The sequence below is a fragment of the Balaenoptera borealis genome (assembly GCF_965194805.1).
Source record: "Balaenoptera borealis genome assembly, chromosome: 8".
Taxonomy (NCBI): domain Eukaryota; kingdom Metazoa; phylum Chordata; class Mammalia; order Artiodactyla; family Balaenopteridae; genus Balaenoptera; species Balaenoptera borealis.
Window position 1 is genome coordinate 116,567,119 of NC_138865.1, and position 12,638 is coordinate 116,579,756.

Here is a 12,638-nt window from a genome sequence, read left to right on the forward strand (position 1 = left end):
AGTGTGGGCCATCTCAGAAGGCGAGAGCGGCCCCAGGGTACGGGGTTGTCAGTTTTTATAGGAGTGGGTAATTTCATAGGTAATGAGTGGGAGGAGTGTTCCAGCTATCTGGGGGCATGTTGCTTTCAAAGAATGTGGGTTTGGATTTGCTTACTTCTTTGTGTCTAGATTCCTTTTGACAGAAGCTGAGAAAGTATAAAGGAAAACATTAAGGGCGAAGCTGCCTACCGTCCGTAAGTCGTGTCTTTGTCTCTTCTGTCACACGTGGTGGCTTCTCTCAGGTGCTCTGTCATTTAGTGTCACTGCCGTGCCACAGCCTCTGCGAGGAGGCTTCGTTGAGTCTTCACAGGCGCGCCCAGCTCTGCTGCGCTGTGTTTTGCCTGCCAGGGGTCACTGGCTCTTTCTGCCTTTGAGCCTGCACCCTTGTTCCCTTCTGTGTCTCCAGTGTCATTATCTCAGAGGACTGGACTGGGGAGACACACCATACATCTAATTAACAGTCTCTGCTTCTCAGCATCTTCTTTTTTCCCCTTTTGTTTCTGAGGAAATTTCAGCGGAAGCATTCTTCGGAATCTTAGCTTTCACGTGAGCTTCAAAAGCACTTAAACAAATGGTGATTGGCTGGTTGAAGAGGTTGTGGAGGAAAGGCTTCATTCCCAGCTGCCGCTACGTTCTGAAAGTAGCTGTGGCCCTGAGAGGGCAGCCGTTCTCAAGAGGGTCCTCGGGATCAGAACTTGTTTCATAGTAAGACTTTATCAGCCTTCTTTGCTGTTGATGTTTGCACTGATGGTGCAGAAGCAGAGGTGGGTAAAACAGCTGGCGCCTTAGCATGATTCAGGACGGTGGCACCAGACTGTTAGTGGCCACTGCATTCTTCATTGCCATCTACTTCCTGGGGGTGAAAAAGGCTCACTTCACTTAAGAATGACCTTGATGAATTAGGAGAAAGCACTAATGTTATTAAGTCTCAACCCTTGAATATATGTCTTTTACCATTCTGTGTGGAATAGGAAGTACCCAGGAAGCACTTCTGCATTGTACCGGGGTGTGGTGGTCATCTTGAGGAAAAGCACGTGTGCAGTTGTTTGAGTTGTGAGCCGAACTAGCTGCTTTCTCTCGGGACACTGTTTTTATTTGAAAGAATGATGACAGTCGAACTGTGTTTACTCAGACCTGGGCTTTTAACAAACATTTTCCTGAAAATGAACGAAGTGAATGTGTCACTTCAGGAAAACAATTAAAAATATTTGTTGTCAGTGATCTGATTTTCACTTGAAAGCACAGATTTTAATTTAGGAAAACTTATAATCTACCACTGTAAGCTTGACGGCTTCCCAGTTCTTAACAGACATCTGACGTGAGCAGGGGTGATATTAAACAAATGTGACTTTAAAAATATTTTATGATAAAATTTCAGTATTTCAGAGATCTGCTTAACTCAGTGAAACACTATTTTCTACCTGATCAGTGCATGTTACACAGTCATGCATGAATAAAAGATCCATTCAGAGTGTAAGATGGACCAGTGGATTTTACTGTGACAGAGTGCGAAAGTTCATTGCTACCGGGACTTCCCTGGTGGCAGAGTGGTTAAGAATCCGCCTGCCAATGCAGGGGACATGGGTCCGATCCCTGGTCCGCGAAGATCCCACATGCCGCGGAGCAGCTAAGCCCGTGTGCCACAACTACCGAGCCTGCGCTCTGGAGCCTGCGAGCCACAACTGCTGAAGCCCGTGCGCCGCAACTACTGAGCCCACGTGCCGCAACTACTCAGCCCGTGTGCTGCAGCTACTGAAGCCTGTGCACCTAGAGCCTGTGCTCCACAGCAAGAGAGGCCACCGCATTGAGAAGCCCGTGACCCCGCTCGCCACAGCTAGAGAAAGCCCGTGTGCAGCAACAAAGACCCAATGCAGCCAAAAATTTTTTTTAAAAAAATTATTTTTAATTAAAAAAACAGTAATCTAAAAAAGAAAAGAAAGTTCATTGCTACAGTTTCGGATTCCCCACCTCACCTATCTTTAAGAAGCTACCATTTGTCAAGCTTTAATGCAGAATCAAAGACGACTGTTCACAGTTCTCTGAGAAGGCCGACATCTGATTAGGCCCTATTTTCTTTATAGACTTCGACCAAAACACTCCCTCACTCCAGATTTGAAGGCAGAAGCAAATACAAGAATCCAGTTGTGTTCTATTAAGCTAGACATTAAAGGGATTTACAAAAATGGAAAACAGTTTCACTCTTCTCATGAAATTTTTTTGAAAGTTATTTTTTAATAAGGAAAACATTGTTTATATTAACATGTAATGGATTATTTTTGTTACTTTTAAATGAATTATTAAATGTTTTTGGAATTTGTTTCAGTTTCTAATACGGTAAGTATTGGTAGAGTCCACCCACGTTAACAAAAGCTCTTTGGGGTCCTCAGTAAGTTTTTAAAAGCGTGAAGGGGTCCTGAGACTGAAAGTTTGAGAAACGTGTGTTAGGGACAAGGCTTCTTGAGTCTTTGGTGGTCACAATGACCATGGGGGGAGTGAAAGCCTGCCTGGCTCTCTTCTCCTGTGCCTACGGAGCCCGCTTCAGACTTACTTGGCCATATTCTATGACTATTTAAGATGTCTGTTCATTCTGGGCAACTCACGGGGGGGAAAAATGTTTTATTTGGATATGTTCATATAAACAGGCCTAATGAAAAACCCACTGATGAGAAAGGAAGAGAAATACCCTCTGTCTGTTTTTATAGATAAAGTCTTATTGGAACACAGCTGTGCAGTGTGTATGCCTGTGGTTTGTGGCTGCTTTTGCGCTGAGGTGGCAGAGTTGAGGGGCTGTGGCAGAGATCCCCGGCCCACAAGGCCTAGACGCCTGCTCTCCAGGCCTGTACAGAAACAGTTTGCCGGCTCCTGGCTGTTGTAGACATTTAAGAGATACCATTTTAAAAACCGTACCTGCAATGTAGTGCTGTTGACTGACTTCACTCTATAGTGAGCACTTTGAAAACTATTAAGCTCACATAGATGTAAGAAATCACTGCCTTTAAGTATCTGCCGAACTCCAACTTTTGTATCCAGAACTGTGTTCTTTGTTGTTTGATTGGAACAACAGCTTTTGCATCTTCATCTGCTCTTGATATTTTACCTGACCTGTTACTCTAATGGGAATTGGTGCTTTTCTTTAACTAGCAAGATGGCTTTTCACATGGATCTCCTCTGTTTACCAGCAGGGCTTTGGGTTGTGCCCTTCCGCCTGGCCCATGTGAATAAGCACCTCTTCCTCAGTTCCTGGTTATAATTCTAGGTTTGTCCAAACTTTTTTTCACTTTCCAAGTGGAGACTAAGGTGGCCCCAGATGCGCTGATGCGCTAGGCACTGAGGACCGTGATTGGGTTAAACTTGGAGACTCTGGGTCAAAAGCCTGGAGGGGAAGGAGGAGGGCAAGAGAAGGCGGAGCCTCCCGGTTGCACATCTGGCGTGATTCCACCTCCTCGGCGTGGGGCTGGGGCTGGAGGTGGGGGTTGCGGGCGGTGCTCTAGGACGGGGTGCAGCCTGGGCAAGGCTGATTTCCTCCAGAACTGCCGTCTGCTAGTGTCTGCCCCCGCTGTGGAGGGCAGTCTGTTGGGCTCCTGGCTCTGGAGCGCTGTTTCCTGATGATAAGAGAGAAGAGGCAGAAGAGATGAGATTCCCTTTATCTGGTCCCTCAGAAGATGTTCATGCCTCCTTTTGTCCGCGTGTAGCTAGAGCACGTACTTGTAAATGCACCTGTGTGCCAGCAATCTGACGCACGCCACGGGAGCACTGTAACAGTCCTCGGCGCCAGAAGGGTGGAGCGTTCGCAGGCAGAACGCTTTCTCTCCGGCAGTGTGATAGAAGTACTCATAAAGCTCCTGCCTCTCTTAAGGCATGAGGTGAGGGGGCATATGTCGAGCTCTTAGAAGGATTCTGTCCTGTGCTCAGGGCCACTTCACTGAAGTGTGTGGCGACCCTCTGACTCTGATGTTCTTCCCATGGCATCCGTGAGTGCCTTACCCTGGCGTGTGCCACCGGGCACTTCAGGCGCGGGGAGGGGGTGCGTGGCCTTCAGCAAATTTTCAAACAAGTCTGTGACCCTAGGAAGGGTGAAAACCATAGCTAAGTAGACTGTCATGAAGAGAGAATGAGAGAAAAAAGTGTATTTTATGAGACTGGCTTAATACAGTGATTTTTAATTTTTTAAAAAAAAAATAAATTTATTTATTTATTTATTTTTGGCTGCATTGGGTGTTCGTTGCCTCACGTGGGCTTTCTCTAGTTGCGGCGAGCAGGGGCTACTCTTTGTTGCGGTGCGTGGGCTTCTCATTGCGGTGGCTTCTCTTGTTGCGGAGCACGGGCTCTAGGCGCGTGGGTTTCAGTAATTGTGGCACGCGGGCTCAGTAGTTGTGGCTCGCAGACTCTAGAGTGCAGGCTCAGTAGTTGTGGCACACGGGCTTAGTTGCTCTGTGGCATGTGGGATCTTCCTGGACCAGGGCTCAAACCCATGTCCCCTGCATTGGCAGGCGGATTCTTAACAACTGCGCCACCAGGGAAGCCCAGTGATTTTTAATTTCTTTAAACACCAAAACCTCGTCTCATTACTTTCCCTCCACAGATCACACAAAATTCCTTCAATGTCGTGAACCTAATCACAGCTTCTGATCAACATTTTGAAATAATCATTTAGCCAGTGATATCACCCTGAGTTCGTATAATCTACAACCAAAAGCAAAAGGGCCTCTCATGTTCTCAGGCTGAGAACCAGCCTCATCATGGTCACATTACCAGTTTTTTTTTTTTTTTTTTTTAATTTATTTATTTATTTATTTTTGGCTGTGTTGGGTCTTCGTTTCTGTGCGAGGGCTTTCTCCAGTTGCGGCAAGCGGGGACCACTCTTCATCGCGGTGCGCGGGCCTCTCACTATCGCGGCCTCTCCTGTTGCGGAGCACAGGCTCCAGACGCGCAGGCTCAGCAACTGTGGCTCACGGGCCTAGCAGCTCCGGGCATGCAGGATCTTCCCAGACCAGGGCTCGAACCCATGTCCCCTGCATCGGCAGGCAGATTCTCAACCACTGCGCCACTAGGGAAGCCCACATTACCAGTTTTTTATCAGGCCTTTAAAACATTGGGAACCTAACTGCCTGAGGGGTCCCTCCCTCGGCCACCCAGCGGGCCTGGTCAGTAATCTGGGTTGGCGGCTTACCTTGGCTCCGGGCGTGGTTCTCTGTCTAGGGGTGTCAGCACGCCTTTGACTCTGAGAGTCTTGAGACAGACACAGTTGAAACCAGCGCTTCTCCATCACTGCAGTACTCAGGGAGGTCCGGTTCTCTTATTGAGAAGGTGCTGTCTGCTGTTAACCAGCTGTGTCTTCAAGCAGTGGGATGTCTGACTGTCTTCCTCACCGCCGCGGACTGAATCTGTGCAGTGGGCGGCCCTGGGGCTGGGGGAGTCCCAGACACTCTGCTCAGCTCAGCTCATTGCGAACTTCCAGAGACGGGACGTGATGGGAGGGGCTGACAGGAGCAGAGTCTGAGATCAGCTTGGCCCTGAGGACCCCTCCTCTAGCAGGGCCTTTGGTGTGGTTCTAGAGTATAAGGGAAGTGAAAGGCAGAAACTTGCTTGACTTGACAGTGAAAGTCTTCATAGAATTACTTTCCTCGTGTGGGATGGCCATCAGCCGCTCTCTTGGGCCATTCTTGTTTCTTTCTTTTTATTAGTCATTTAAGATAAAATTTTGCTTACAGTAAGATGCACAGTCATTAACTGTTCAGTTCAGTGACTTTTGACCACTCCTGGGTCATTGATTTAAGTATGTATTGGAAATGTATTTTGAACCACTTTTCACACAACCCTCAACAGTTTGAATGTCAAAGAATTTCATTCTCTAAGTAGTTCTTCTTGTATTAGCACACCCTTCCCCGTACTTGCTCCTGATACCTTCTCTGCGAGATGCGTTAATGGAATCTCTTCTTAATGGAGGCCAGAGGGCACCGCATGAGCTGATCACTCCCCAGAAAGGACCCTTTCAGAACAGTGGGGTCCCAGGTCAGTGTGTGGCCTGGCTTTCAGGTCTGTGCTTGACCGTGGACAGGGGAAGCAGCCCTTTCCCCCGTACAGAGTGGGCCTGAGCCCGAGGCTGAAGCAGGTTGTGGAAATGGTACTACTGAGACTGAGTCAGAGTGAGTCTCCTGCCGTCCAGGCTTCGCCATCACACTCGTTTCTTTCATTTTTGTGCCTGACTCAAAATTCCCTCTGAAGTGTGGCAGGGAGGAAGCAGGAGAAAAAGGTGATGGGTAGGTGAGGATGTTTTCAAGCCCCGAGGCTTTCCTTGCACACAGGGAAGGATTGTTTTGGAAATTTTTCACCCTTTAAGTGGCTGTCGTGGGCCTTTGCCTCTGTGTGTCCCATGGATCATCCAGTGTTGACTCCTCAGTACTGGATTGCTGGCAGCTCCTGGGCATTGCCCACACTCTGAGCCACCATCACACCCCTGAGCTGCCAGTGGATTACGAAGCCATGAATTGCCTTTCTCTTAGCACAAAGTGTAGGTGTTAAAAGCTTGGTCCTTGGAGGGAGGGACTTGGGTTTGAGCACTGGCCTCCCCATTTATAAGCTATGTGACCTTGGTAATCTACTAAAGTTCTTCAGGCCTGAGTCCTTCATCTGTGAGGCAGTGGTAACAATGCCTCTTCCCTCATAGAGGCTGTTGGGAGGATTACATGAGATGAAGCATGAGGGGTGCCCAGGCTGGTGCCTGGTGCATGGTTACCACTCAGTAGATGTGACCACCAGCACTATTGTTCTTTTCGTTGTCACGGTTCCGAGACCACCCAGGGAAGACCACTGGGGAGGAAGGGGGCGACCTGCCTTCTTGCCAGCCTGTTTAGTTACCCACTGGTGTAAAGAGGAAAGGTGAAAGTCTAGGGAAGGTGTGATGTTTCCTCTAGATCGGGTGCGTTTGCTCTTTTGCTACTGCATCAGAGAACTGACTTGTTAAGTATATGAGAACCTGCGTTCTTCCTGCCTCGCGGGCCCTTGTTCTGTTCTCATTGGGCACTTGTTCTGTTCTCATCAGTAAAAAGCACTTGCCAAAATCCAGAGTCATGGCTGTTTTCCTGAGAATGAGTGGGAGGAAGAGGAATCCACAAGAGGTCAGCCTTGTAGGAGCTCCTGAAGCAGGTGGACCTGCTCCCTCCCTGCCCCCACTCCCTGCCCTTCCCCGTTCCCTGGGAGGCTTTTCAAAATCTTTATAGCCAGGCCCAGTTGCAGAAGAATCAGGGGCAACCTGGGCATCTAGCCTTAAATAAAGCTCTCCAGATGATTCTGGTGCTCACCCGGTTAAGAGCCACTGCCATCAAGAAATTCTAACCCACCATGAAGACGTTCTCCTCTAAAGGAGACTGATGCCCAGAGAAGGAAGTGGCAGGCCAGGCTAGGGCACACTGAGTTACGATGGTGCAGCAACCAGAATTCAGGTCTCCTGGCTCCTGTCCGAGGTATTTTTCCTCTCATCTTGCTCATTCTTTTACCATATTTGCTGTTCCTCGTGGTGGGATCAGAAATAGCCAGCCCAGACTTGGTGAGCCTTCACTCCCGTGGGAGACCAGCCCTGCCGTGGTCCAGTAAGCTGCAGGCTGTCAGCATTCTTAACTGCAGGGAAAGCTTTTTTGGAAGAAAAGCAGGGGGAGGCTTGGGATTCCAGGCTGCGGCGTGCTGCATCACTGCCCATTGCCGCACACTGGTGAGGCTGCACCCTCGGAGCTGGTCCTCCCCTGCTCAGCGCGTGCACGTGGCAGCCCTGCTTCCAGGAGAGCCCGGGGCCACCACTTGGTCCCGTTTCACTTACCAGAGCCTGGACTCCTGCCAGATGTGGCAGCCACCGCAACGCATTTGGTATCGGAAAACTATAAACAGTTGACCCTTCAACAACGCGGGGCTTGGGGCAGTCGAACCCTCTGCGCAGTCGAAAATCTGAGTATAACTTACAGTCACCGCTGTTCTTCTGTATCTGCATTCCACAAACCACGGGTCCCCTAGTACTATAGTCTTTACCGTTGGGGAAAAAAATCCACGGAAGAGTGGACCTGAGCAGTTCAAATCCGTGTTGTTCAAGGATCAGCTGTAATCCTAATACAGTCCTAATGCTGTAACGTCAGACGGTCATCCAGTGCTTGCTCTGTGCTGTTTGTTTGCCATGTACGGTGTCAATCAGTCCCTCCAACCAACCCTAGTGGTAGGTGGTGTTATTCTTGTTTTACAGATGAAGGAACTGAGGCTCAGAGAAGTTAGGTGAATTATCTGAGGTCACACAGCTAGTAAGCAGCACAGTTGGAATTAGAACCCAAGATGTTCAAATGTGCAGGGCCTACGCTGTTACAACAATAAGTGAGCTTGCTTCCTGCCTTCACAGCCTTGGCTGTGACTAGAACACCCATGTGGGACCCGGGAGCCTGATCCCACGAGCAGCAGATTTGCAAACAGATGTCTGTCTTGTGACTGGAAATGATGTCTGTCGTGACTGGTGGGTTTCGGGATCAACCCTGAGCTCTGCGTATTGTGGCTGCATTTCTTAAGCGTCAACACCGGTTGTCCCCAAGGTCCGTTTATCCGTTCTAGCACGTGTCCTGGGATGGCACAGCATCGGTGCCCGTGCTGACGTTTCCTCGTGTTGCCCGGACGTGCGTGTGCAGGCTCATTATTTGAGTGCTTCCTGGCCTGCCTGACTTCTCGGAGTGTCTGACAGGCAGCCGTGGTGGTGCAGATCGCAGGGGGATGGGAGAGGCAGTGCCTCCCCCGCTTCCTCTGACCCCATGGAGACCTGCGGTGACCTGACCCCTCTGCTTCCTCTCAGTCAGCCCTCCTTCTGCCCCTGATTTGCTTTCCTGTGATGGCGCGGGGCTCAGACTTCACCTGAAGAATTCTCTCTGGTACCCTCACCTTCATCCCACCTCTCCCCCAGCCACTAAGACAGGATCCACCTTGTTCCCTGGCCCGCCACTGCTCTGCCCTGACAGATCCCTCGCCACTTCTTAGAGGAACCTCCACAAATTCAAGGTTTTTGACCTCAATGGGGCTGTCATTCTTCTTCTTCTTCTTTTTTTTTTTTTGTGGCCGCGCTTAGTTCCCCGACCAAGGATTGAGCCCGGGCCCTCAGCAGTGAAAGCGCCGAGTCCTAACCACTGGACCGCCAGGGAAGTCCCTGGGCTTTTATTCCTGACTCTTCCATCTTTTCTCCAGGGAGATTATTCCAAAATGTAGATGTGATTCAGGCTTTGCCCTGCTTGAGACGCTTCAGAGGCTCCCTGGGGCCTTGGCACCAACGGGGAGTGCAGCTCGTGGTCTGCATCTGAGTCAGTTTTGGGCTTTGTCCTCAGCCCGGCCGGGTCCCTGGCCTCTCCGCAGTACAGCCGTGCTGAGCTGCTTTCTCTGCACCAAGACCTGATACCAGCACCTCCAGACCTTGGTATCTGCTCTTCCCAAATGTTCTCTCCGCTCGGCCTCTCCACTCTCGCTCCCTCCTGAGCCCCGGTCAGGCCTCTGCTTGGACACCACCTCCTTTGGGAATCCTGTCCTTCCTCCCTATCCCCTTAGTCTGAGTTGGGAGCCCTTCATTGGGCGTGGCCATGGCAACCATGCATATCCCAGCACAGCACCTTGAAATCCAGGAATAGAAACATGCCGCTTCTCTCTGTCGGGCTGATGTTCCTTGTTGAAGCAAAGGCAGGAGATTCATTTGCCAGGATTTATTTCAGCAAGCAAAATTCAGCAGAGACTTGTAAAGCATTTTTATTGTTTAAATGGTCTGATTGTTGGTGCTGTTCCTTGTCAGTTATTCACAAAGAAGAGGATTGAACGTCCAAATTCAAGACCGATTTGCTTGTTTGGAAGGGGCCCAGTTCTCGTAGGCCACCTGGTTTTAAGGGGCAGACAGAGTGCAGAAGCAGCTGGCCATGTCGTTGACCGCCGCCAGTGTGAGCAGAGACTCGCACGCAAAGAGGAACACAGAAGGAACACTGGTTCATGCCAACGTGCAGAGTTTGAAATCTGGGGATGTAGTTATCCGACACTTCTCAGTTTTAACATCTTGACCTCGTGAAGCCTCTCCTGACCCCCAGGCGGGGAGGAGAACCTGACCCCACACCCGCACTGCCCAGTACTCTGTGCGCTTAGCATTGTGAGTGGCTGGCCGGTGATCTAGTGCCTCTCCTTCCCTAAGGGATGGCAGCCGCCCCTGGGGCAGGCGCCGTGGTCACTGCTGCATCCCGGGGCCTGGCCCAGAGTCAGAGTAGATGAAGAAGGACTGAGAACCGGAGAGATTTAATTTAAAAAATAGCAAGACCGCCAGAGGGGTTGCTAGATAAGAAAGCTTTTGCTGATCTGCCTACTTCATTTAGCTTCTTCAGGTGTTACTTGAGTGCACGAGTCCATCACAGCTCTATACGTGGGTATTATAGCCTCTCAATTTGGAGAGTTAGAATTTCTCAGATTTTCTGAACCTTCTCTCATTGACACACGCAGTTTCTCAGAGCGGATTCTTGCAGATACTGTTAGTTGATAATCACCTTTAAGATTAATTCAGGATTCCAGGAATCCTAAGCTTGACTGCCCCCCGACTAATCATGAGCCAGAGGAGGGAGACAGAAGGAAATCGCTCCTTCACCACCCACAGTTCCATTCCTAAAGGGAACCGGTAATTAAATGTTATTAAGCAAAATTAATTTGCCTCCTGCAGGGAGGTTTATGATGAATGAAAGAATCGCTAATCGGGGAGGGAGCCAGGCTACCCTCTGTGGTCATCAATATTTCATGGCCATTGGCGGTGGCAGGAAGTTAGCTGTCCTGGCTTCCTGACCTTGAGCAATCCTGAAGGTAGGGCAAAGCTGGGGAGGTTGTATTTAAAGGGCTCTGTTACAAGACAGTGAAAACCTAAGTGAAATTTGCAAGATGCACCCATGGGTTAATTGAATTTACACCCTCAGTTAGCTGGAGGCTCCCCTGGATGGGGCTCAGGGACCTACCTGGGACTGGTCCTATTGGGGGGGGTGCAGCCCTGTAGCCACAGTAGCAGAGCTGAAATGTTTAATGATGGCTTTGCGGGGGCGGGGGAAGAGTCCTGATTTGTAGTGTCTGCCGATTTCTGTGGTGTCACTGTATTCTCTGCATGGCTGTTTAAAGCTTCTGAACGCGGAGTGGGGAGGTGCACTGGTTTACTGGAGCTGGGAGTCCCAGCATGTTGCCGCCACAACTCCCAAATTCTTCCTGGTGACTGGGGGAGACCCTGCCGAACTGCATTTCCAGAAATACAGATGTGCCCCGCCCCCCTCCCCCCCTCCCCCGCCTTGGGCGGTACTCATCTGCATTAGACTTGGCCTCTTGACTGAGAGGGTACCTGAATGTGATGGGCTTTAAGAATGAGAAAAGAAGTAGCCTCTCATTTTGTTCTTTTCTTCTCCCCAGCTGCCATTAACTTGGCAAAGCTGAAACTTTTCAGACATTACTACGTCTTGGTGAGTACAAAATTCCTAAATTTGTAAATAAGGTCAATTCATGGAGTAGAGCTAATGAACTTCCAAAGCATTGGTAGAAGCACAGGAAGTGTGCTACCTGGAGCTGTGTGTGGGCTTCGTTTTACAAAACCAAATGGTGGCCGTGGACGTGGGAAATTAATTATCTGAGTTACTTCTTTTTAAATTTTAGTTTTAAATTGGGCTTTAAATACTCAGAAAAGTAATACATGCTTGATATTTTTAAAATGCAGGATTATAGGAACACAGCAAAAGCCCTTTATGACCCCGACCTTCTATACCCCTTCCCCTTTTCTTCCTCCTCCCCCAGGTATTATGGTTAACAGTTCAGTGGTTATTTCTCTAGATTCTTTTCTAGGCATATGCCACGCATAGCTGTTCCTTTGACTTGCTTTTTAAAAAATTCATTTACAAAAATGGGATCATATCTACAAACAGGACTGGAATGAACACGAAAAGTCCATTTCCTGGACTATATAAGGTATAGATTTCTTCTAGAATTTGCTTCCGTACTCCTAAACGAAAGCTTCTGAGTCATCTTCATTTGTGCTTTTGGCATTGACTGTCACTTTGCACAGTCCCCTGCAAGCCTGTCTGCCCTGGGTGCAGTCCCAGTGAGCCGTCCACTCTCGAGGGGTCAGCGTGTTGAATCCTTTTCACATCCTCTCTTACTAGAATGCTTAGGATTATTGGTACTTCCTCTGAGCATGGACCTCGAACATTTACAGCATCTGCTGAAGAGACTAAAAATCAGTATTTTCCCTGTGTGGCTTTATTTTGCTATTACTGCTGGAAAATATTTCTCAAATCCTAGGAATAAAAAACTAGTACCCTTTGGGGCTTGAAATCAGTGGGTTATGTATGAGAATTAGGCGACGAAAGGGTTACTCAGGAATTAAGAGCAACCACAGCAAAGTGTCCTCCCAATGGGTGTGACTGTGGTCAGTCCATATCTTGGTCACCTAGAGAAAAAGAAGAAATTCTTTCTAGTGTAACTAGCAGAGCATCTGTCTCTCTGCCATGTTTATTAATTAGCACTATAAGTGTCAAATAATCTTCAGGTAATTCTGTTTTCTCTTTTGTAGTTAATTTGTGAAAGCAGATCAT

General features: G+C 48.9%; 1 protein-coding gene across 8 annotated transcripts in view; it reads left to right on the forward strand.

The window, feature by feature from the left end:
• The window catches only part of GPR107 (G protein-coupled receptor 107), a 101,546-nt gene that overhangs the window by 43,626 nt on the left and 45,282 nt on the right, over nucleotides 1-12,638 (forward strand). For all 8 annotated transcript variants that reach the window (XM_082400757.1, XM_082400758.1, XM_082400760.1 and 5 more), the window contains one exon: nucleotides 11,464-11,513. In XM_082400757.1, the coding sequence (XP_082256883.1) occupies nucleotides 11,464-11,513 (50 nt within the window). The remainder of the gene's footprint in view (nucleotides 1-11,463; nucleotides 11,514-12,638) is intronic.